This window comes from Eleginops maclovinus, chromosome 4 (genome assembly GCF_036324505.1).
Source record: "Eleginops maclovinus isolate JMC-PN-2008 ecotype Puerto Natales chromosome 4, JC_Emac_rtc_rv5, whole genome shotgun sequence".
Classification (NCBI taxonomy): Eukaryota; Metazoa; Chordata; class Actinopteri; order Perciformes; family Eleginopidae; genus Eleginops; species Eleginops maclovinus.
In genome coordinates, this window is record NC_086352.1 from 200001 (window position 1) to 223266 (window position 23266).

The 23266-nt window shown below is 43.4% G+C and overlaps 2 protein-coding genes across 9 annotated transcripts in view; one reads left to right on the top strand and one right to left on the bottom strand.

Annotated features, from left to right (window-relative positions):
* The window catches only part of tecpr2 (tectonin beta-propeller repeat containing 2), a 39878-nt gene extending 36454 nt beyond the window's left edge, over positions 1 to 3424 (bottom strand). For 2 of the 6 annotated variants that reach the window (XM_063882434.1, XM_063882431.1), the window contains exon 1: positions 1956 to 2193. The gene's annotated coding sequence lies outside the window, so the exon portion shown is untranslated. Of the gene's footprint in view, positions 1 to 1955; positions 2200 to 2857 lie in introns of those variants that run through there. The other 4 variants (XR_010165715.1, XR_010165714.1, XM_063882433.1 and 1 more) reach the window with 4 other exon arrangements.
* On the top strand, positions 1979 to 21792 carry znf839 (zinc finger protein 839). 3 transcript variants are annotated; one of them, XM_063882435.1, is made up of 11 exons: positions 1979 to 2628; positions 2878 to 4306; positions 5069 to 5980; positions 6062 to 6178; positions 20024 to 20137; positions 20222 to 20314; positions 20550 to 20690; positions 20789 to 20887; positions 20969 to 21038; positions 21130 to 21190; positions 21267 to 21792. In XM_063882435.1, the coding sequence occupies exons 2-11, from the start codon at positions 3155 to 3157 to the stop codon at positions 21547 to 21549; spliced, it is 3042 nt and encodes a 1013-aa protein (XP_063738505.1). In that variant the 5' UTR covers positions 1979 to 2628; positions 2878 to 3154; the 3' UTR covers positions 21550 to 21792. The 3 variants fall into 3 exon arrangements, with proteins under 3 accessions (XP_063738505.1, XP_063738506.1, XP_063738507.1); XM_063882436.1 differs by having other exon boundaries at positions 1979 to 2554; XM_063882437.1 differs by lacking the exon at positions 20024 to 20137 and having other exon boundaries at positions 1979 to 4306.
* The last annotated feature ends 1474 nt before the right edge of the window (positions 21793 to 23266 follow it).

Genomic DNA, 23266 nt, shown 5'->3' on the forward strand with positions numbered 1-23266 from the left:
TTTAGTATATTAAGGATAAAGAGGTTTTACAGAGAGGGTATTTAGTATTAAGGATAAAGAGGTTTTACAGAGAGGGTATTTAATATATTAAGGATAAAGAGGTTTTACAGAGAGGGTATTTAGTATATTAAGGATAAAGAGGTTTTACAGAGAGGGTATTTAATATTAAGGGTAAAGAGGTTTTACAGAGAGGGTATTTAGTATTAAGGATAAAGAGGTTTTACAGAGAGGGTATTTAATATATTAAGGGTAAAGAGGTTTTACAGAGAGGGTATTTAATATATTAAGGATAAAGAGGTTTTACAGAGAGGGTATTTAGTATTAAGGGTAAAGAGGTTTTACAGAGAGGGTATTTAGTATATTAAGGATAAAGAGGTTTTACAGAGAGGGTATTTAGTATATTAAGGATAAAGAGGTTTTACAGAGAGGGTATTTAGTATATTAAGGATAAAGAGGTTTTACAGAGAGGGTATTTAGTATTAAGGGTAAAGAGGTTTTACAGAGAGGGTATTTAGTATATTAAGGATAAAGAGGTTTTACAGAGAGGGTATTTAGTATATTAAGGATAAAGAGGTTTTACAGAGAGGGTATTTAATATTAAGGATAAAGAGGTTTTACAGAGAGGGTATTTAATATTAAGGATAAAGAGGTTTTACAGAGAGGGTATTTAGTATATTAAGGGTAAAGAGGTTTTACAGAGAGGGTATTTAATATTAAGGATAAAGAGGTTTTACAGAGAGGGTATTTAATATTAAGGGTAAAGAGGTTTTACAGAGAGGGTATTTAATATTAAGGGTAAAGAGGTTTTACAGAGAGGGTATTTAGTATATTAAGGGTAAAGAGGTTTTACAGAGAGGGTATCTTGTATATTAAGGATAAAGAGGTTTTACAGAGAGGGTATTTAATATTAAGGGTAAAGAGGTTTTACAGAGAGGGTATTTAATATTAAGGATAAAGAGGTTTTACAGAGAGGGTATTTAATATTAAGGATAAAGAGGTTTTACAGAGAGGGTATTTAATATTAAGGATAAAGAGGTTTTACAGAGAGGGTATCTTGTATATTAAGGATAAAGAGGTTTTACAGAGAGGGTATCTTGTATATTAAGGGTAAAGAGGTTTTACAGAGAGGGTATTTAGTATATTAAGGGTAAAGAGGTTTTACAGAGATGGTATTTTGTATATTAAGGGTAAAGAGGTTTTACAGAGAGGGTATTTAGTATATTAAGGGTAAAGAGGTTTTACAGAGAGGGTATTTAGTATATTAAGGGTAAAGAGGTTTTACAGAGAGGGTATTTAGTATATTAAGGGTAAAGAGGTTTTACAGAGATGGTATTTTGTATATTAAGGGTAAAGAGGTTTTACAGAGAGGGTATTTAGTATATTAAGGGTAAAGAGGTTTTACAGAGAGGGTATTTTGTATATTAAGGGGTAAAGAGGTTTTACAGAGAGGGTGTTTTGTATATTGCTAACAGAAACACCATCAGTTTACTCTCCACTGGTCTTATTCTACAGAATACTCTGGAAACCATCACTTTTAATGTATTCAATATTATAAAGAATAAGCTATGATTTATCTGCAGGTTGTCCTCTGACAGAAGTAGGGCGTCAACACACTGCAACGGTTCATCATTAGATCATATAAAGGCCGTGCTGTGGAGCAGATATTAAGAAACCGATAACAGCAACACAGCTGTCCTGATCTCCTACCCAGCAAAACAGGGACTGTATTCCGGGTTAAAACCGGATAAACTGTCTGTTTGTTGAGATAGGCAGTTAGCTCCTCTCCTGGAGCCTGACAGCTTATAACAGACATGCTAACATGCTAACTGCAGCGCCGAGTCACATCCTGTCACCTAATGTACCTTTATATAAAAATACTCAAGCTAAACAAGCTGTCTCTCGTTAGCATCATAAGGAAGCAGCGTTAGCAGCTAAGGTTAGCATCACAGACTCACCGTGACGAAGAGCTGCTGTTTACATCATCCTGTCTGTCTCTCGCTCTCTCTGTCACTCCGTTTTTCTGTCTGTCTCTCGCTCTCTCTCTCTCTGTCACTCCGTTTTTCTGTCTGTCTGTCTTTCGCTCTCTCTCTGTCACTCCATTTGTCTGTCTGTCTGTCTGTCTGTCTGTCTGTCTGTCTGTCTGTCTGTCTGTCTGTCTGTCTGTCTGTCTGTCTCAGATCTGATCTGTAGTTCTATTATCTTTAATAAAACTACAGATTTCCATAATACATTTGTAAATGAATGACCGGAAGCAAAGACTCAGGAGCTGCTGGCTTGAAAACCTGGAAACTGGATCTGTTCTTTACTTGAACATGATCTGTTTACTTAAGATCTTCTGAATTAAAATGAACAGGGCAGTCAAACCGGACTAAAGATCATGTTTAGGATATTTTTTAAACGAGACAATATATCTAATGCTTGTGAGGACTCATGTGCTGGGACAAATACCCCCCCACCAAATTCAAGATTCAAAGGCTTTATCATCAGATGCACAGCAGCAACAGTACGGCAAAAAAAATACGGCAAGGACAAACTTCAGTCCCGAGCTCCTCCAGTAAGGCATCATAATATAGAGGAAATAAAACAAATACAGCCAATACAAATAGTGAAAGAAGAGTCTATATACACGTAAGTAGAATGTAATATATACAGGAACAGAATGTAAAATGTAATATTGTACAGTAAGATCAAATTAAATACCACTACTTGTTAATTTTTAACGGGAACAAGACTTTATATTATTATAATACTTGTATTCATTAGGGATGACTGATGTTTGTTTTTAATAGAACATCAAACTTTAAAATATCCGATTATAAACGGATTACAATACATGAATAAATGTTTCTCACTCAACATTATCGTGTCTCACATTAGCCTCAGACGGCCCGGTCCGGCGGATCCAGTACGGGATCTCCTAGCCCCCTCTGACGGCTACAGCTAAAGCTAAGCTAGTTCTCTAACCGTTAGCTGCTCTGCTAACCGGGTCCGCAATCTGCTCCTTCCCAATGACCGTTTTAATTACCGGTACACACGGGTCTTATTAAACGGTAATACTCGGTGATATCCTCCCCCCATCCGGAAGATCTGATCCCCCATTAGGTCCCCCAGCAGCCGCCAGTCTCTGCTAACGGTTAGCCTCACAGCCATCAATATGGCGGACAGCGGTTCCTCCTGGAAAAAAACATCCGGAGATCAGAGCTCCAGACCCGGGGAGAGAGCACCGTCAAAGACCGGGGATCAGAGTTCCAAACCCAGGGAGAGAGCACCGTCAGTGTCCGGGGATCAGAGCTCCAAAACCGAGGAGAAAGCACCGTCAGAGTCCGGGGATTCGAGCTCTAAACCCGGGGAGAAAGCACCGTCAGAGCCCGGGGATCACAGCACCCCACTATCAGAGTCCAGGGACCAGAGCTCCAAACCCGAGGAGAAAGCACCGTCAGATTCCGGGAATCTCAGCACCCCACTATCAGAGACCGGGGATCAGAGCCCCCAGCCCCGGGAGAGAGCACCGTCAGAGACCGCCTCTGAAAGCACCCAGCTTATGGAAGTATCAGAGTCCGGGGATCAGAGCACCCAGCCCGGGGAGAAGGCACCGTCAGAGACTGCCTCTGAAAGCACCCAGCTTATGGAAGTATCAGAGTCCGGGGATCAGAGCACCCAGCCCGGGGACAGGTTGCCGGCAGGGTCTGGAGCTCAGCTGGTGGACTTGTTGCAGACCTGCCCAGATCAGACCCTCCTGCTGGGCTCAGAGTTCTCCGGGCTGGCTCCGGACCTGGTGAACACCACTATCATCTATGTGCAAGCGGATGGCAGTCTGGTGGAGGGATCCGGTCTGACGGCCGAGGAGCAGCAGGCCCTGCTGGAGCAGCTGACCCAGCAGCAGGTGGTCCAGGTCTCAGACACTGAGGCTGCTCAGCTGCTGCAGCAAAGCCAGCTGCTCAGAACCACCCCAACCAACAACACAGCCCTCGACCCCAGCCAGCTGCAGCAGGTCATAAACCAGGTCACCAAGTCCCAGCAGCAGGTCCAGGTCCACCAGCAGAACCTGAAGCAGGTCCAGGTCCCCCAGCAAAACCTGAAGCAGCAGGTCCAGGTCCCCCATCCCCAGCAGAACCTGAAGCAGCAGTTCCAGGTCCCCCAGCAGAACCTGAAGCAGCAGTTCCAGGTCCCCCAGCAGAACCTGAAGCAGCAGGTCCAGGTGCAGGTCCCCCAGCAGAACCTGAAGAACGCCTCCCAGCAGCTAAAGAGTGCGGCCCAGCAGGTGGCCATGCAGACCGGAGGCTCGATGCAGGTGATCCAGAAGAAGGTGAGTCAGACAGTGAGGTTAGAAATGACCCTGGTTCTTTTCCAGGTCCAGGTCCTGATGGTGCCTGAGCAGTTGTTTATTCTCTCTTTTAATGCAGCCTGTAGACCAGGGGCCTCAGAGTCATTGTGGTTCAGGGGCCACATTCAGCCAGATGTGATCTCAAATGAGCATTAAAATCACAGCATAATAACCTGTAAACAACAACATGTTGACATTCAGTGACTTATCAGAACCAGAATCAGAATCCAGTTTATTGCCAGAGCCGAGCAGACGTGCAGTCAGAGCCGAGCAGACGTGCAGTCAGAGCCGAGCAGACGTGCAGTCAGAGCCGAGCAGACGTGCAGTCAGAGCCGAGCTGACGTGCAGTCAGAGCCGAGCAGACGTGCAGTCAGAGCCGAGCAGACGTGCAGTCAGAGCCGAGCAGACGTGCAGTCAGAGCCGAGCTGACGTGCAGTCAGAGCCGAGCAGACGTGCAGTCAGAGCCGAGCAGCAGTCAGAGCCGAACAGACGTGCAGATGTGCAGTCAGAGCCGAGCAGACGTGCAGTCAGAGCCGAGCAGCAGTCAGAGCCGAACAGACGTGCAGATGTGCAGTCAGAGCCGAGCAGCAGTCAGAGCCGAGCAGGAACACGGCTCTCAGCATGTTGTTACCATGATGTGCATTAATGTGAGGCATCATGTTTGTGGGTTAGGGTATTTATATATATATACACAAATCACAAATCCTCCTCAGAGAGTTTCAGAAGTTGCTGTTTGACTTTCAGCCCGAGCCCGTCAGGATCCAGATCCAGGTTCCTCCCAAACAGGAGGTGAAGTCTGGGCCCGCCCCCCAGCAAGGGAATGCAGCTGTCAATCATCCGCAAGTGAAGCTGGCGGCCAATGGCAGCGCTCAGATCCTCCACCTCCAGCCTGTGATTGGCCAGCAGGGACAGCAGTTCTTCCTGCAGCAGGGCGACGCCCCCATTCAGCTGCTGCTGCACAGCCCCGCCCCTCTCCCCGGATCTCTGCTCCCATTGGTCCACAAGCTCACAGGCCAGACCTCCTCCTCCAGTCAGAAGCCCCACATCAGAGCCCAGCCCCCTGCTGTCATCAGAACCGAAGCTAGGACCGTTAGCATCCCTCTAATCAAAACACCTGCTAACGGCACGCCGCCCGCTGCCGGTAAGAGTCCAGTTCAAACGGTAGAAGGTACCGATAAACCAGTACAGAGCGCCCGCCCCCTCGCTACAGTGAGGGACAAAGAAAAGAAGAAGAGAAAGAGAGAGAGCAAGGCAGCGAAGGTGCAGACCCGGTCTGGGCGAGTGTCCCGGCCACCCAAGTATAAAGCTAAAGACTACAAGTTCATCAAGATGGAGGACCTGGCCGACAGCCACCAGTCAGACTCAGACGATTACTCCGACCTGAGCGAGGAGGAGGAGGGGGGTCCAGGACCCACCCCACCCCTCACCTGCAGCCACAAGTCCCGCCCCCACCGCTGCCAGACATGCGATAAATCCTACATCGGGGCCGGGGGCCTGAACCGCCACTACAGGCTGAACCCAACACATGGGGAGCCTGATCCGCCCGGCGACACGGCACGCCCCCTCAGTGATGACAGCCAATCAGAGGAGACGATGGCAGGACGACCAGAGGGTGAGGAGAAGGAGGAGAAACCTGTTGCCATGACAACAAGCAGGGTGAGAGCCCGTCAACCAATCGCAGCTCAGATCTGTCTACCTGTTTACCTGTGAGCGTTAACCAGCTTAAACTTTGTTCAGGTGGAGGGGGGTCCAGCAGCAGGACTCAGGGGACTCCCCCCCCGCCGGGGCCCCGGACGGCCTCGAGGCCGAGGGAGAGGGCGAGGGAGGGGCCGAGTGCTAGGACCGCCTCCAAAGGTGAGTCGCAGTTCCTGCAGCAACAGGAAGGAAAGTCGTCTTTCAATCAGAAGGGTGTGTGTGTGTGTGTGTGTGTGTGTGTGTGTGTGTGTGTGTGTGTGTGTGTGTGTGTGTGTGTGTGTGTGTGTGTGTGTGTGTGTGTGTGTGTGTGTGTGTGTGTGTGTGTGTGTGTGTGTGTGTGTGTGTGTGTGTGTGTGTGTGTGTGTGTGTGTGTGTGTGTGTGTGTGTGTGTGTGTGTGTACAGTCCATTAAACATTTACATAACATGTTCAAATTCAGAGGTGTCAAACTTACGATCGGCCCGCGAGATGATTTAGCAAAGTACAGTATAAACATTTTTCAATGAAAGAAACTGTGGTTCTAAGTGTGTCCACTGGATGTCGCAATAGCAATTCTGTTAAGCAAGCAAACTGTTTATACCGGGGCTGAGCAAGTAACGTTACAGCAAGTACAGCTAGCCCGGCGCTGCCTTGTCACTGCCTATTACGTCTTCTCCTTTGAACATTGCGTGCTTTGGCACTCTCATTGCCCCAAAATGTCTCTGTCAAAAAGAAGAAGAGTGGACACAGAGTGCAGAGTTTTCCCAGAAAAATGGTCATCGTCCTATTTATTCACGGAAGTGAATGGGAACCCTGTGTGTTTGGTGTGTTCACAGCATGTTTCAGTGCTGAAAGAATATAACCTTCGGCGCCCCTAAGAGACTCTTCATGCCGAAAAATACAACAACTTGCAAGGACAACAGAGACTAAATAAGGTGAATGAACTGTTGTCTGAAGAAACAGCAGTCTGTGTTTACTCCGAGAAATCAGTGATGCTGCAGTGAAAGCCAGCTACCTATTGCTAATGAAATTGCACTGGCTTCAAACCATTTAGTGAGGGTGAATTTGTGAAGACATGCATGCTGAAGGCTGCAGAGATTGTGTGCCCTGAAGAGCGTCAGGCTTTTGCAAATATCAGCCTGAAACATAGTTGCAGACAGGATTTCTGATCTTTCGGCGGATTTGGACAGTCAATTGAAGCACAAAGTGAAGTCATTTATTGCGTTTTCAGTTGCAATTGATGAAAGTACGGACATTACAGATGTTGCGCAACTGGCGATATTCATCCGCGGAGTTGATGACACTTTGACCGTCACCGAGGAGTTTGTGGAGTTGGTGCCAATGACGGATACCTCAACAGCAGCTGATATTTTTACCGCCCTCATCGGAGCACTGGACAGGGTCAGAGTGGACTGGTCCCGCGCTGTCAGCCTGGCTACAGATGGTGCGCCATCAATGATCGGGAAAAAGCAGGTGTTGTGACAAAACTCAGAGATAAAGTGCAGACTGCAAATGGAGGACATGATTTTTGGACTTTTCACTGTATTTTGCATCAGGAGGCCTTATGTCGCAAGTCCTTAAAGATGGATAACGTCATGAAGGTGGTCAAAGGTTCAAAGGTTTTATTTGCACAGCAGTACAGCGTATATGTTGGCAATGAAAACCTTCTATCCCAGCTCCTCCAACAACTCAACATACACAGTGCAAATAAGATAAATACAATAATGCAGAAATTAGACAAAGTATATACAATAACAACACTAAGAAGTACAGTATATACAATAACAACACTAAAGAAGTACAGTATATACAATAACAACACTAAAGAAGTACAGTATATACAATAACAACACTAAAGAAGTACAGTATATACAATAACAACACTAAAGAAGTACAGTATATACAATAACAACACTAAAGAAGTACAGTATATACAATAACAACACTAAAGAAGTACAGTATATACAATAACAACACTAAAGAAGTACAGTATATACAATAACAACACTAAGAAGTACAGTATATACAATAACAACACTAAGGAAGTACAGTATATACAATAACAACACTAAGAAGTACAGTATATACAATAACAACACTAAAGAAGTACAGTATATACAATAACAACACTAAAGAAGTACAGTATATACAATAACAACACTAAAGAAGTACAGTATATACAATAACAACACTAAAGAAGTACAGTATATACAATAACAACACTAAAGAAGTACAGTATATACAATAACAACACTAAGGAAGTACAGTATATACAATAACAACACTAAAGAAGTACAGTATATACAATAACAACACTAAGGAAGTACAGTATATACAATAACAACACTAAGAAGTACAGTATATACAATAACAACACTAAGGAAGTACAGTATATACAATAACAACACTAAGAAGTACAGTATATACAATAACAACACTAAGGAAGTACAGTATATACAATAACAACACTAAGGAAGTACAGTATATACAATAACAACACTAAAGAAGTACAGTATATACAATAACAACACTAAGGAAGTACAGTATATACAATAACAACACTAAAGAAGTACAGTATATACAATAACAACACTAAGGAAGTACAGTATATACAATAACAACACTAAGGAAGTACAGTATATACAATAACAACACTAAAGAAGTACAGTATATACAATAACAACACTAAGGAAGTACAGTATATACAATAACAACACTAAGAAGTACAGTATATACAATAACAACACTAAAGAAGTACAGTATATACAATAACAACACTAAAGAAGTACAGTATATACAATAACAACACTAAAGAAGTACAGTATATACAATAACAACACTAAGGAAGTACAGTATATACAATAACAACACTAAGAAGTACAGTATATACAATAACAACACTAAAGAAGTACAGTATATACAATAACAACACTAAGAAGTACAGTATATACAATAACAACACTAAGAAGTACAGTATATACAATAACAACACTAAAGAAGTACAGTATATACAATAACAACACTAAAGAAGTACAGTATATACAATAACAACACTAAGAAGTACAGTATATACAATAACAACACTAAAGAAGTACAGTATATACAATAACAACACTAAAGAAGTACAGTATATACAATAACAACACTAAAGAAGTACAGTATATACAATAACAACACTAAGAAGTACAGTATATACAATAACAACACTAAGGAAGTACAGTATATACAATAACAACACTAAGAAGTACAGTATATACAATAACAACACTAAAGAAGTACAGTATATACAATAACAACACTAAAGAAGTACAGTATATACAATAACAACACTAAAGAAGTACAGTATATACAATAACAACACTAAGGAAGTACAGTATATACAATAACAACACTAAGGAAGTACAGTATATACAATAACAACACTAAGGAAGTACAGTATATACAATAACAACACTAAAGAAGTACAGTATATACAATAACAACACTAAAGAAGTACAGTATATACAATAACAACACTAAAGGAAGTACAGTATATACAATAACAACACTAAGGAAGTACAGTATATACAATAACAACACTAAGGAAGTACAGTATATACAATAACAACACTAAGAAGTACAGTATATACAATAACAACACTAAAGAAGTACAGTATATACAATAACAACACTAAGAAGTACAGTATATACAATAACAACACTAAGGAAGTACAGTATATACAATAACAACACTAAGAAGTACAGTATATACAATAACAACACTAAAGAAGTACAGTATATACAATAACAACACTAAAGAAGTACAGTATATACAATAACAACACTAAGGAAGTACAGTATATACAATAACAACACTAAGGAAGTACAGTATATACAATAACAACACTAAGAAGTACAGTATATACAATAACAACACTAAAGAAGTACAGTATATACAATAACAACACTAAGGAAGTACAGTATATACAATAACAACACTAAGGAAGTACAGTATATACAATAACAACACTAAAGAAGTACAGTATATACAATAACAACACTAAGGAAGTACAGTATATACAATAACAACACTAAGGAAGTACAGTATATACAATAACAACACTAAAGAAGTACAGTATATACAATAACAACACTAAAGAAGTACAGTATATACAATAACAACACTAAGAAGTACAGTATATACAATAACAACACTAAGGAAGTACAGTATATACAATAACAACACTAAGGAAGTACAGTATATACAATAACAACACTAAGGAAGTACAGTATATACAATAACAACACTAAAGAAGTACAGTATATACAATAACAACACTAAGGAAGTACAGTATATACAATAACAACACTAAGAAGTACAGTATATACAATAACAACACTAAAGAAGTACAGTATATACAATAACAACACTAAGGAAGTACAGTATATACAATAACAACACTAAAGAAGTACAGTATATACAATAACAACACTAAGAAGTACAGTATATACAATAACAACACTAAGGAAGTACAGTATATACAATAACAACACTAAAGAAGTACAGTATATACAATAACAACACTAAAGAAGTACAGTATATACAATAACAACACTAAGGAAGTACAGTATATACAATAACAACACTAAGGAAGTACAGTATATACAATAACAACACTAAGGAAGTACAGTATATACAATAACAACACTAAAGAAGTACAGTATATACAATAACAACACTAAGAAGTACAGTAATATACAATAACAACACTAAAGAAGTACAGTAATACAATAACAACACAAAGAATACAGTATATACAATAACCCACTAAAGAAGACAGATATACATTAACAACACTAAGGAAGTACAGTTTAACAACTGGAAGTACAGTAGAAATACAACACAAGAAGTAAGAGGTACTAAAATTAATAACAACACTAAAAAGTAAGTATATACAATTGTAATAGGTGGACAGTATATACAATAACAACACTAAAAAGCAGTATTAAATAAAACACTTAAAAGACATAAACAATAACAAAATAAAGAAGTAAAGATATACAATAACAACACTAAGGAATTACAGTATATGCAATACAACACTAAAGCAGTACAGTATATACAGATGTAGAATGAATTGAGATATTTACATACTTTAACAGTTAATGCAGATGATAAACAGATGTATATGGCAGATGTGTATAAATTAAATATATAATATATATATTAATATTATATTATATATCATATAATATTATATATCTATATATAAATATATATTATATATATATAAATTTACATTATTTATAATAATATATATCATATAATATAAATATTATTATTATAACTATATATTATATATACGTATATATCTATAATACATACGTATATATATATAATATATTATTATATATATATATACGTTATATATATATATACTATATTAGATATAATATATACATATATACAATATATGATATATGTATATATTATATAGATATATATCCTTATAATATATAAATAAATATACAATATACGTATATAATATATATGTATATTATACATAAAACATATATATGTACTATAAACAAGTGAGAAACATTCACACAGCTCAGGAGTTCAGTAGTCTATAGCCTGTCAAAACTGTCTCTGAGTCTGGTGTCTTGTCCGGATGCTGCGGTACCGTCTGCCAGACGGCAGCAGACAGAACAGATTGTTGCTGGGGTGATGGGGGTCCTTTAATATCCTACCGGCCTTCTTCCTACACCGCTGGGTGTTAGAGTCCTCCATGGATGGCAGCTCCGTCCTGTGATGTGCTGAGCAGTTTTCACCACCCTCTGTAGAGTCTTACGGTTGAGGGCGGTGCAGCTGCCATACCAGGCGGTGATGCAGCCAGTCAGGATACTCTCGATGTGCACCTGTAGAAGTTGCAGAGTATCCTGGGAGGTCCGATGTTGAACTTCCGCAGCTGTGGAGGAAGAAGAGACCGCTGTCGAGCCGTCTTGGATATGACCCTGGTGTGAGGTGGTCCATGTCAGTCCTCACGTGATGTTTACCCCCCGAGGAACCTGAAGCTGCTGACTCTCTCCACAGGAGTCCCGTCGATGGTGATGGGTGTGTGTGCCTCTCTCTGCCTCTTCCTGTAGTCCACAATCAGCTCCTTTGTTTTTGCTGACGTTGAGATGGAGGTTGTTGTCCTGGCACCAAGATGTCAGGGCTCTGACCTCCTCTCTGTATGCCGTCTCGTCGCCGTCTGTGATCAGGCCGATGACGGTCGTGTCGTCAGCAAACTTGATGATGGTGTTGGAGCTGTGTGTGGCCACGCAGTCGTGCGTGAACAGGGAGTAGAGGAGAGGGCTGAGCACACAACCCTGAGGGGCTCCGGTGTTGAGGGTCAAGGTGGAGGATGTGATGTTCCCCATCCGCACTGCCTGGGATCTGCCCGTCAGGAAGCTCATGATCCAGTCACAGAGGGCGCTGTTGAGCCCAAGGTCCCTGAGCTTAATGATGAGCTTGGAGGGCACAATGGTGTTGAATGCTGAACTGTAGTCAATGAACAGCATTCTCACAGAAGTGTTCCTCTGGTCCAGGTGGGAGAGGGCAGTGTGGAGGGTGAGGGAGATGGCATCATCCGTGGACCTGTTTGCTCTGTAGGCAAACTGCAGGGGGTCCAGTGAGTCAGGGAGGGAGGAGGTGATAAAAGTTTTGACTAACCGCTCAAAGCACTTCATGATGATGGAGGTGAGTGCAACTGGGCGGTAGTCATTGAGGCAGATGGGTTTTGTCTTTTTGGGGACAGGGACAATGATGGACTCTTTAAAACATGTGGGGACTACAGACTGGAGCAGTGACCTATTGAAAATGTCTGAACACATCTGCCAGCTGAACTGCACACACCTTGAGAGCACGGCCAGGGATGCCATCAGGTCCTGGAGCCCTGTGTGTGTTGATCCTTTTCAGAGATCTACACACATCTGCACTGGTTAAAACCAGTGAGCAGGATCCTGGGCCTTCTGTGCCTCCACAGCCGGGGGCTTCTCAAAGCGTGCATAAAATGTGTTCAGTTCATCTGGGAGAGATGCAGACACTTCCTCAGCACCACTCGTTGTCCTTTTGTAGTCTGTTATTGTTTTTAGTCCAGACCACATATTTCTGGCGTTGGAGCCCTTGTATCTCGTTGGGCTGTGTGTGTGTGTGTGTGTGTGTGTGTGTGTGTGTGTGTGTGTGTGTGTGTGTGTGTGTGTGTGTGTGTGTGTGTGTGTGTGTGTGTGTGTGTGTGTGTGTGTGTGTGTGTGTGTGTGTGTGTGTGTGTGTGTGTGTGTGTGTGTGTGTGTGTTCTTTCTTTTTCTAAATCTTTTTTTTCAATACGGGAGGGAATGTTTTTCTTTGCTGCTTATCTTTAGAACACATTTGAAGTTATTACCTTGCTCTGTGTCGTAGCCTACTGGCTAATTCATCACTTCACCATACTATTTTAAAGGCTGATATTGTGGCTCATGCTCTATGGCTGATATGAGACAGAGAGCTACGCAAGGAGCAATCAGGTTTACAAGCTGGAATGTCAGAGGACTTGGCGGGCCTATTAAAAGAGCCAGAGTATTCTCACATCTTAAGGATATGACGCCGGACATTGCTTTTCTGCAGGAGACCCATCTGCGTGTCTGTGACCACACAAGACTGCGGAAGCCCTGGGTCGGACAAGTGTTCCACTCCAGCTTCAATAGCCGTTCCAGAGGTACAGCAGTTTTACTACACAAACGACTGCAGTTCTCATTAGAGAACATTATTTCTGATCCAAACGGGCGTTACATTATAGTTGTGGGTGTATTGCTCCAAACTCCGGTTATTATGGTTTGCGTCTATGCCCCTAATTGGAGTTGTCCTAGTTTTATGACGTCCTTATTCTCATTAATGCCATCCCTGGACTCACATCACCTTATTTTGGGGGGAGATCTTAATTTGGTTGTTAATCCTACCCTTGATTTATCCAAGCCAAAAAACCTAACCCCTTCTAGTACGGCTAGAGCTCTTATGACACTCGTGGACCAAATCGGATGTGTGGCTACGTGGCGAGTCAGCCACCCCACAGCAAAAGAGTTCTCATTCTATTCCCATGTTCATCAAACATATTCCCACATTGATTTTTATTTTTTAGACAAAATACTCCTTCCTTCAGTGAAATTATGTGAATACTCAGCAGTAATCATATCTGACCATGCCCCCCTTTTATTAGATTTGGAATTGCTTCCTAAAAGTGGACAGCGCTCAAATTGGAGACTGAGAAAATGACGCTCTTTATCCTAAATAACAAATCTGACTCGACTTCTCCTTCCCTCCTGTGGAAACCTGTAGAGCAGTAATTCTTGGTGAAATGATCTCTTACAGTGCCAGGGAACATAAGCAGCGAATACAGAGACAACATGAGCTGATGGAAGCAATTCTACAAATTGACAGACAGAACCCCTTGTCTCCGAGTCCCGCTCTGCAGACGGAGAGACTCAAGCTCCAAACTGAATTTGATCTTATTTCCACAAACAAAGCAGTTTGTTTGAAGGCGCACAAAGAGTTATTATGAATATGGGGACAAGGCCAGCCGACTGCTAGCGTTACAACTGAAGCACCAATCTGCCTCACGTTTTATTACACAAATCCCCCCATACCATAGTTACAGACCCTTCGTACTATTCTAATCTTTACCAATCAGAGGCTCCACCTGACAACATCTTAATGAAACCATTTTTGGATCATTTGGACTTTCAACGAAACAAGTAAAATGAATCTAGATGCTCCACTTAGTTTAACGGAGGTTACAGACAGTCTCAAATGAATACAGAATGGCAGGGCACCGGGCCCGGACGGCTTCCCAGTTGACTTTTTAAAGAAATTCTCTGCTCAACTGTCTCCCTTGCTATTGGATATGTTCAACGACTCCTTAGAGCGTGGTTCACTTCCTCCATCCGTAACTCAAGCATCAATTTCACTCATTCCAAAGAAAGATAAAGCTCCAGCAGAATGTAGCAGCTGGAGACCTGTTAGGATCTCAGCTCTGACATAAAGCTGTTGGCTAAGACCCTGGCTAGCCGTCTGGACCCCTGTCTACCAAACGTTATTTCGGGTGATCAGACTGGCTTCATGAGGGGTGGACAGTTGTCCTCAAATATTCGTCGCCTCCTTAACATTATAAAGTCTAAGTCTAGTACACAAGAGGCTGAAATGGTCATCTCTATGGATGCGGAGAAGGCTTTTGACCGAGTGGAGTTATTTATTTTCAGTTCTTAACAAGTTTGGTTTTGGTCAAAGATATATTTCATGGATTCAGTTGTTATATAGTGCTCCTACAGCTAGTGTGACTACCAACTCCACTCAATCCAAATGTTTCCCTTTACAACGCGGTTGCCGCCAAGGCTGTCCCCTGTCGCCGTTACTGTTTGCTATTGCAATCGAGCCACTTTCCATCGTCCTTAGAAACTCACCAGCTTTTACAGGTATCTATAGGAATGGGGTTGATCACAGGGTTTCGTTGTACGCTAGGGGTGGCACGGATCACAAAACTCACGGTTCACGGTGTATCACGGTTTGAGGTCCACGGTTTACGGTTTTGTACGGTTCTTGGTGTTTTTTTAACTTTTTTATCGTAGCCCCATAATACACGCCGTTACACCAGTGGAACACTGTAATAGTCACTGAAAAGATTTTACTACCACAGCACAACACTTCTATGACATTACACAGTGCCTTTAGCAATGCATTACAACTTGGTCCTTGCCATTCTGGTAACAGCCAGTTTATAACAGGAGCCCTGTCTCTGAGAATATTCTTAGGCAGATGCTATTACTAACCATAGTTTAGGATACAGCATTTAAAAGGGTATAAAATTATAGTTATAATGTAACAATAATGCACAAACTTGAATTTCAATTGACTCTAAGCACACTGTTTTAACAATCTCAGAAAGGTAGTATTTTGATAGAGCAAGAGGGAAGACATGTATGATTTCAACATGTTTTACTTTATTACTCAAAATAAGTGTCAGGAATGTTTGCTGTCCTTTGAACAGGCGAACACAATTGCCTATGAGAACATGAGGCCGTAAACATAATATGAGCCCACCATCCAACCAGCGTAACAGAAAACAAAATCAACAACTCTTCTAATCCCTGAGAGTGAGGATGTATTTTTTTCACTTGAAATTAAAGTGCAGTGCTTTGAAACATATGGCTGGATTTGGTATCTAAACTTAAAGTGCCAGTGCCAGTGTTATATTAACAACATTTCGAACAAAATACACACAGACACAATCAGTATAAAATATTGCAATAGAACCAAACACTGCACTGTTTAAAACAGCCTTCCCCCTTTCACTTAATTCTCATATTCTTCTGCATGAAAATGAGTTTGTCAACATTTTCTGGCAAGAGACGAGACCTACTTGCAGTTACAATGTCCCCTGCTGTGGAAAAAACCCGCTCAGTCGGCACAGATGTACCTGGGACAGCCAGGTCACGTTGTGCCAACTTTGCTACATGGGGATACGTGCGTTGGTCTTCCACCATGCGAGGGGATTTTCATCCACAGAGATGCAGCCTGTTTCCTTGTATGAAGTGACCTCTTCACGAATTATATCTTGGAAAGGCTTTGTGCTTCTTGCCTGTGTTGTAAAAAAATCGTAGCTTTTTGTAAAGAAATTCACTTGTGTGGCTGTCGTATATTGGGCGCGTTTGTAATACGCAGCTTCGTAACTCCCATTGGGGATTAATGTGGTGGGCAGTCACTGTCAGGTAACTTTCCGTGGACCTAGAAGTCCATCCATCCGTCGTCAGAGCTACGTGGCATGCCAAAGACAACTCCGTCACTATTTCCTCCCTTGTCTCGTCATATAACTTGGGTATCACATTGGTGCCAAAGTATCTGCGAGAGGGCATGACGTACCGCGGCTCCCGGAGCATCCTCTATCTCCGGCCTGGGCGGCCCGCCTTCTCCACTCCCACTTGCCATGTTTGTACACGCTGACACACCTCGACCTCTCAGCTTTCGCTTCTTTCGCGCGAATGAAAACCACGTGGTAACATACGGGCATTAGGCTACAATGCAACGTCGAACGTCTGGAGAAAAAAACAAAAAAACCTGTGGACTCCGTACGGTGCACAGACGCACCGCACCGTGGCAAGCAAACCGTACGGTTCGGTTTTTTCACCAAAACCGTGCCATGCCTATTGTACGCGGATGATTTGCTTTATGTTTCGAACCCTATGGCCAGTATTAACGGTATTCTTGACGTTTTACAAACGTTTGGTTCCTTTTCAGGATACAAATTGAACATCAGTAAGAGCGAATGCTTCCCTCTTAATCTTGCGACAAAACAGATTCCGGCCGAGAGGCTGCCTTTTCATTTGGCCTCCTCTAGTTTCCGGTACCTGGGCATTAATATCTTGCAGTCTTCCCACACTTCATAAGCATAACGTTTTGAAGTTGGTGAAGGAGGTTAAATCTGACCTACAGCGCTGGAGCTCTCTCCCTTTGTCGCTTGTAGGTAGAATCAATTCAATCAAAATGAATGTGCTTCCCAGATTCTCATTCCTGTTCAATGTTTACCGTTATTCCTTCCAAAATCTTTTTTTTAGGGCCTTTGACAAGACTATTTCATCTTTTATTTGGGCAGGAAAGACCCCAAGGGTAAAATATTCTGTCCTACAAAGGACTAAAGAAGATGGTGGCTTAGCTCTACCTAATCTTCTGGCATACTATTGGGCGGCCAATATTCAAAAGATTCACACTTGGCACAACTCCCCCATTACAGACTGGTGTCGGATGGAAGTGCGGTCTCTTTATCGGCTTTAATTTGTGCCCCCCTAAAATCATATCCTGCTAAACGCGTATCCAACCCAATTGTACAATCTACTGTAAAGATGTGGAGGCAATTTAGACGCCACTTTAAAATGGATTCCCTTTCCCTGCTAATGCCCATTTGTAATAACCATATTTTTCTTCCTTCATCCCTCGACCCACTTTTCTCTTTGTGGAAGGAGAAAGGTTTGGTTTATTTCAAACAACTTCTTGTTGATAACATTTTTGTCTCCTTTGATATTCTCAAGACTTCCAAACTCTCAGTTATTTAGATATTTTCAAATCCGAGACTTTGCTCGTTGTAACTTCCCCAGTTTTCCGCCTCAACCACCTGACTCTCTCATTGATACAATCTTATTGTCCCCTGTAGTCCGTGGAGTCATTTCAGTCATGGGGAAGTTAAACTTATCAGCATTATCGTCTCCTTTAGCGACTAGGAACACCTGGGAAAAGGAGCTTGGGGTTACCTTTCAGATGAATGGTGGCAGGGGGCTCTAGAGTCAACTCTACTTCATCTTGCGCCAGACTGACCCTGATACAGTTTAAGGTCCTACACAGATCACACCTGACCAAAGTTACACTTAGCAAACTGTTTGACACAAGTGACATGTGTGATAGATGCTCTCTCTCTCCGATCAACCACACACACGTTTTTCTCCTGTCCAAAGCTGGGTTCATTCTGGTCCTCTTTTTATGATACACTCTCGAAGGCCCTCAATAAGCCGGTGGTTCCTGGTCCTTTCATCTCTATCTTTGTAGGCCCTGAGGATTGTTCTAGTTTCACTAACAAGGAGAGCAGCGTTATTGCTTTTGCTTCACTTGTGGCCCGCTGACGCATTTTACTGCAGTGGAAGGACCAGAAACCTCCATCTTCTCAGTCGTGGTTAAAAGACTTAATGTCTTTCTTATACTTAGGGAAGATTACGTTTAGTATACGGGGCTGCTCTGATACATTTAACCTGGGATCCTATTATCTCCTTTGTTAATTCTATTCCTTCTTTAGGGGACTAGATAACCCTGTTATTCATTAATGCACGCTGTAGGCTACTATTTTGAGACTGGACAGTTATAACGCAACGATGAGGGATTGTGTTGTTCGTCTCCCTTAGCGTGTGAATGGTCATGCAGCCCATGTGTATTGTGTAACAGTGTCTCTTTGTATTTCTGTGTTTTTATGATTTCCTCTTGTATTTTTTTTATTTACATCATATTGTGACACTTTTCGGTTTGGTTTTGTAGGGGGGTGGGGGTGGCCAGTATGCCATGTTCGTTGTATAGAAAATTTAAAATCGGGTGATCTTATGTCAACAGTGTGTATGTTTAAGATTGATGGCCCAATAAAAATACTTAAAAAAAACATCCACCTTGAAATAATAGACTTGCAGTGTGACTCAGATTTGAAGGGCAAATTTGCCGCAGCTGGCTTGGACACATTTTATCAGCACCTCTTGCCAGGTTACCCCAACTTGACAGCCCTTGCTGCAAAAGTGTTGTGCATGTTTGGAACCACATATCTTTGTGAGCAAGTTTTCTCTGTAATGAGCATCAATAAATCAAAGCTGCGCTCAAGGCTCACGCACAAGCACTTGAACTTGAACACCTGATATTGATTCACTTGTGAAAGCTAAAAGATGCCAGCTTTCAGGGGTAAAATAACAGTGAGTAACCCCACTTAAAATGCTGCATCAGTCACTACAGTTCATAAGTCTGGTTTGTTGAAATTGTTCATGCATTGCTCAGATTTTATTTTTCTATCAATACATAGTGTAGCCACAAGGCAGGGAGTAACTCGACCTTCTTGAATAGTCTCTACCTCAGTTTGTATGGTTTGGTGAGTTAGCCCAGGACTAATGTGTGGAAATGAGGTATTTGATACCTAGAAGAGTTGTTTGTATTTTGTTCAATCCCAGATAGGCTGTGACTTAAAGTTGTATGCCTTTGTAGATACACTGAGGCGAAGTTTAAGTTCAAATTGCTGAGGCATTGTTCTTGAAATTGCACCAATTTTTTTCCTCCGAATTTTCAACTTATTTGAAGTGTTTTGTCAAGAAGATTATTTGTGATGTGAACATTTTAAGAATGTGCTTGTACTATTTTGGACCAGATTTTGGCCCACTTGGGAATAGATTTTCCTCCATGTGGCCCCTACGCTAAAATGAGTTTGACACCCCTGATCTAATCGCTTCTGATTGGTCATCTCAGGTGGGGGGGGGGCTCGTCAGCAGGCGGGGCCGCCGCGGGAGACCCCCAAAGCTGGCCGTCACTATGGCAACAGCAGAGCAGCTGGCAGAGAGTAGGAGAGAGCAGCTGCAGGAGGTAACAGGAAGTGCAGAATTAAAGTATAAAGGATTATTCTGTGACCAGGTGCTGACTGACAGGTGTGTGTGTGTGAATGTTCAGATGGTGCAACAGTGTGGGGACCAGGAGCTGTTGGAGGTTCTGCTTCCTCGACTCTCAGAGAAGATCAGTCTGTGGGAGCTGCTGCTGGCTAAGGTACACACACACACACACACACACACACACACACACACACACACACACACACACACACACACACACACACACACACACACACACACACACACACACACACACACACACACACACACACACACACACACACACACTGCATCTAATGTTATTGATCTACATGTATAGTTAGTAATAGTGATGTATTTGTCAGTTGTTAAAGCTGCAATCATGTTGATGACCTCACTTCCTATTGCAGGTGGACGGGGGGTCCGCGGCTCGGTTCCCCGACATGTACCGTGAGTTTGAGTCCCTGCAGGCTCAGGTGAGACAGGCGGCGCAGGATTACATCATCAGCCCGCTGGCAGGGGGGGCGCCGCTGGAGGTCAGGAACATTGAGGTGAGGGGGGGGGGGCGGTGTGTACTCAAGTGTGTGTGTGTGTGTGTGTTTGTTTGTCATTGTGTTGAAAACTGCTATATAAAGTGTTTGTGTTGCAGGTGGCCAGGTCTCTGGGAATCCTGGACGAGGTGAACCGGATGAAGGTACTTCCTGGATCGTCTCCCAGTCTGACCAATAAGAGCGTACGGTACCTGGAGGTGAGTTCACCTGCACAGGTAACACACACACCACTGAACTGACTCAGGCACACTGACTCACTCAGAAACTCTGTTTCCCAGAATTCAAAGATGCTGCCGCCCTCGAAGAGATTCAAGATGGAGAACCGGGTTCAGCAGAACGGGGTCTCAGGTGAGAGTCCTGGAGACAGCTGTCCGTATGTGACCAGGTGCCGACAGGTGTGCCCTGAGTCGCTCTGATCATTATCTGTGTTTTTATGCAGGTCCAGTGTTTGGCCCCTCAGACTCCTCCCCTCTGAAGTCTGGCTCTGACTCCGCCTCCAGGTGAGCTGCCCCTCTTCTCGGCTGTAGGTAGATCAGTTGACCCGGTTCTGCTGAGATCTATGTGTTTCTCCCCCAGCTCCTCCCCCCCTGCTGAGGCCCCACCAGCCAGCCAGGACCTGATGAAGGAGGAGGTTCCGGGACCCCAGTCCAAGTCTGTGTCCGTCCCGCCCCCCCCCCAGCCTCCAGTGCTGCAGGAGGACGAGGAGATCTACATCCAGACGGAGAGCCTGACGGTGCAGCCCGGGGACCGGATGGTGATAGTGGACGGGCCGGACGGGACCACCATGCACATCCAGACCCCCGAGGGGGTTCCTCTGGAGGCGGTGCAGGCGCTGCTGGGCATCGAGGCTCCGCAGTGAGGATCTGAAGACCAGCAGACCTGCAGCCGAGAGACCTGGACTCTGAATACCCCCCTGAGATCTTCCTGTTTTTAAGGATCTGGACTCTGTACATGTGTAAAGTTTTCTGTTTGTGTTTAAACCTTATTGACAGCAGACTCTGAGACGCTTGTAGATAAACCTGAAGACGTTTAAGAAGTGCACTATTTTATTACTTTTTATAAAACCAGTGACCATGAATTAAACACGTTTCATGTTCCGGAATGAACTGCCTCCAGTTTCTGAAACCACTGAGACCACTTAGACTGGAGGCCTGAACTAGAACTAGAATTTGGGGTAAAAGGTAACTTCAGGTTAACTCGGAGTCCTATAACCAGGGTGGGAATTCCACAGCGGCCATGACGGCCATGGCCTTCATTGCCCCTCGGTCTGGCCGTGATGCCCCGAAAATGATTGTATGTCCTACGGCCACCATGGCCGTTGTGCCCTGATTCTGTTAAAATCTCGAAGTTGCTTTAACAGTGTCAGAGCGGTGGTCTGGGCTCTGAGCTGCATTAGTGCTTGTAGCTTGGATTGGTTGCGCGCACCTCACGTGTCATCATCGCATCATTCGATCATCACTGCAGCGTCTCGCTGTAAGAATACCTCGTGTCTCTGTCCGTGAGTTTATTCACTTCTGAGACAGGTTACTGTCGTCCGGAACCACGGCAAAACAACAAAGAACGTGAATTATCACACACACACACACACACACACACACACACACACACACACACACACACACACACACACACACACACACACACACACACACACACACACACACACACACACACACACACACACACACACACACACACACACACACACACACACACACACACACTTCGAGTTTGTCGCTGTGTTCGTCATGTCCGATGGATTTATATCGGAAAGTACAACAATACAGCCGTGAGTTTCTTCGTGGAAAAAGTACAACTTTCTTCAATTTGGAAGCCAAACTCTCCGTGGAACTCAGCAGCCTGGGACTACTCTGCTCCCCCTATTGTGCTGACCCCAGCCCGGAAAGGAAACCGCAAGCGGTGTGAGAGGAAACAGAAGAGGGGGAAGCGTGGAGGTATCCGGGCGAGGCTAGCGGCTAGCCCACACAAGCCGGCAATTCCAACACTACTCATGGCAAATGTCCGTTCACTGGACAACAAGATGGACAACATACGGTTACTTAGAACAACCCGGCGTGAGGTGAGGGACTGCTGTGTGTTCACGGAAACATGGCTCCACAACAACATCCCGGACTCCGCTATTCAACTAGACAAGCTAACATGCTACCGAGCAGACAGAGACATAGTTAGCGGGGGGAAGACCCGCGGCGGCGGTGTGTGTGTTTACATCAGTGATGCTATTGTTGTTAACCAGCACTGTTCCCCGCTGGTGGAGTTTATGGTTCTAAGGTGCCGTCCTTTTTACCTGCCGAGGGAGTTTTCCGCCATTCTACTGTGGCGGTTTATATCCCTCCGAGCCCCAACAACAAGGACAGAGAGGAGGCACTCAGTGAACTTTACAAAGCCATCAGTGAGCAACAGACAGCACACCCAGACGGCCTTCTCATCGCAGCTGGAGACTTCAACCACGCTAACTTAAAAACTGTCCTGCCTAAAATATACCAGCATGTTGATTTTCCAACCAGGGAAAACAACAAATTAGACCTAGTCTACACGCCCATCAAGGGAGCATACAA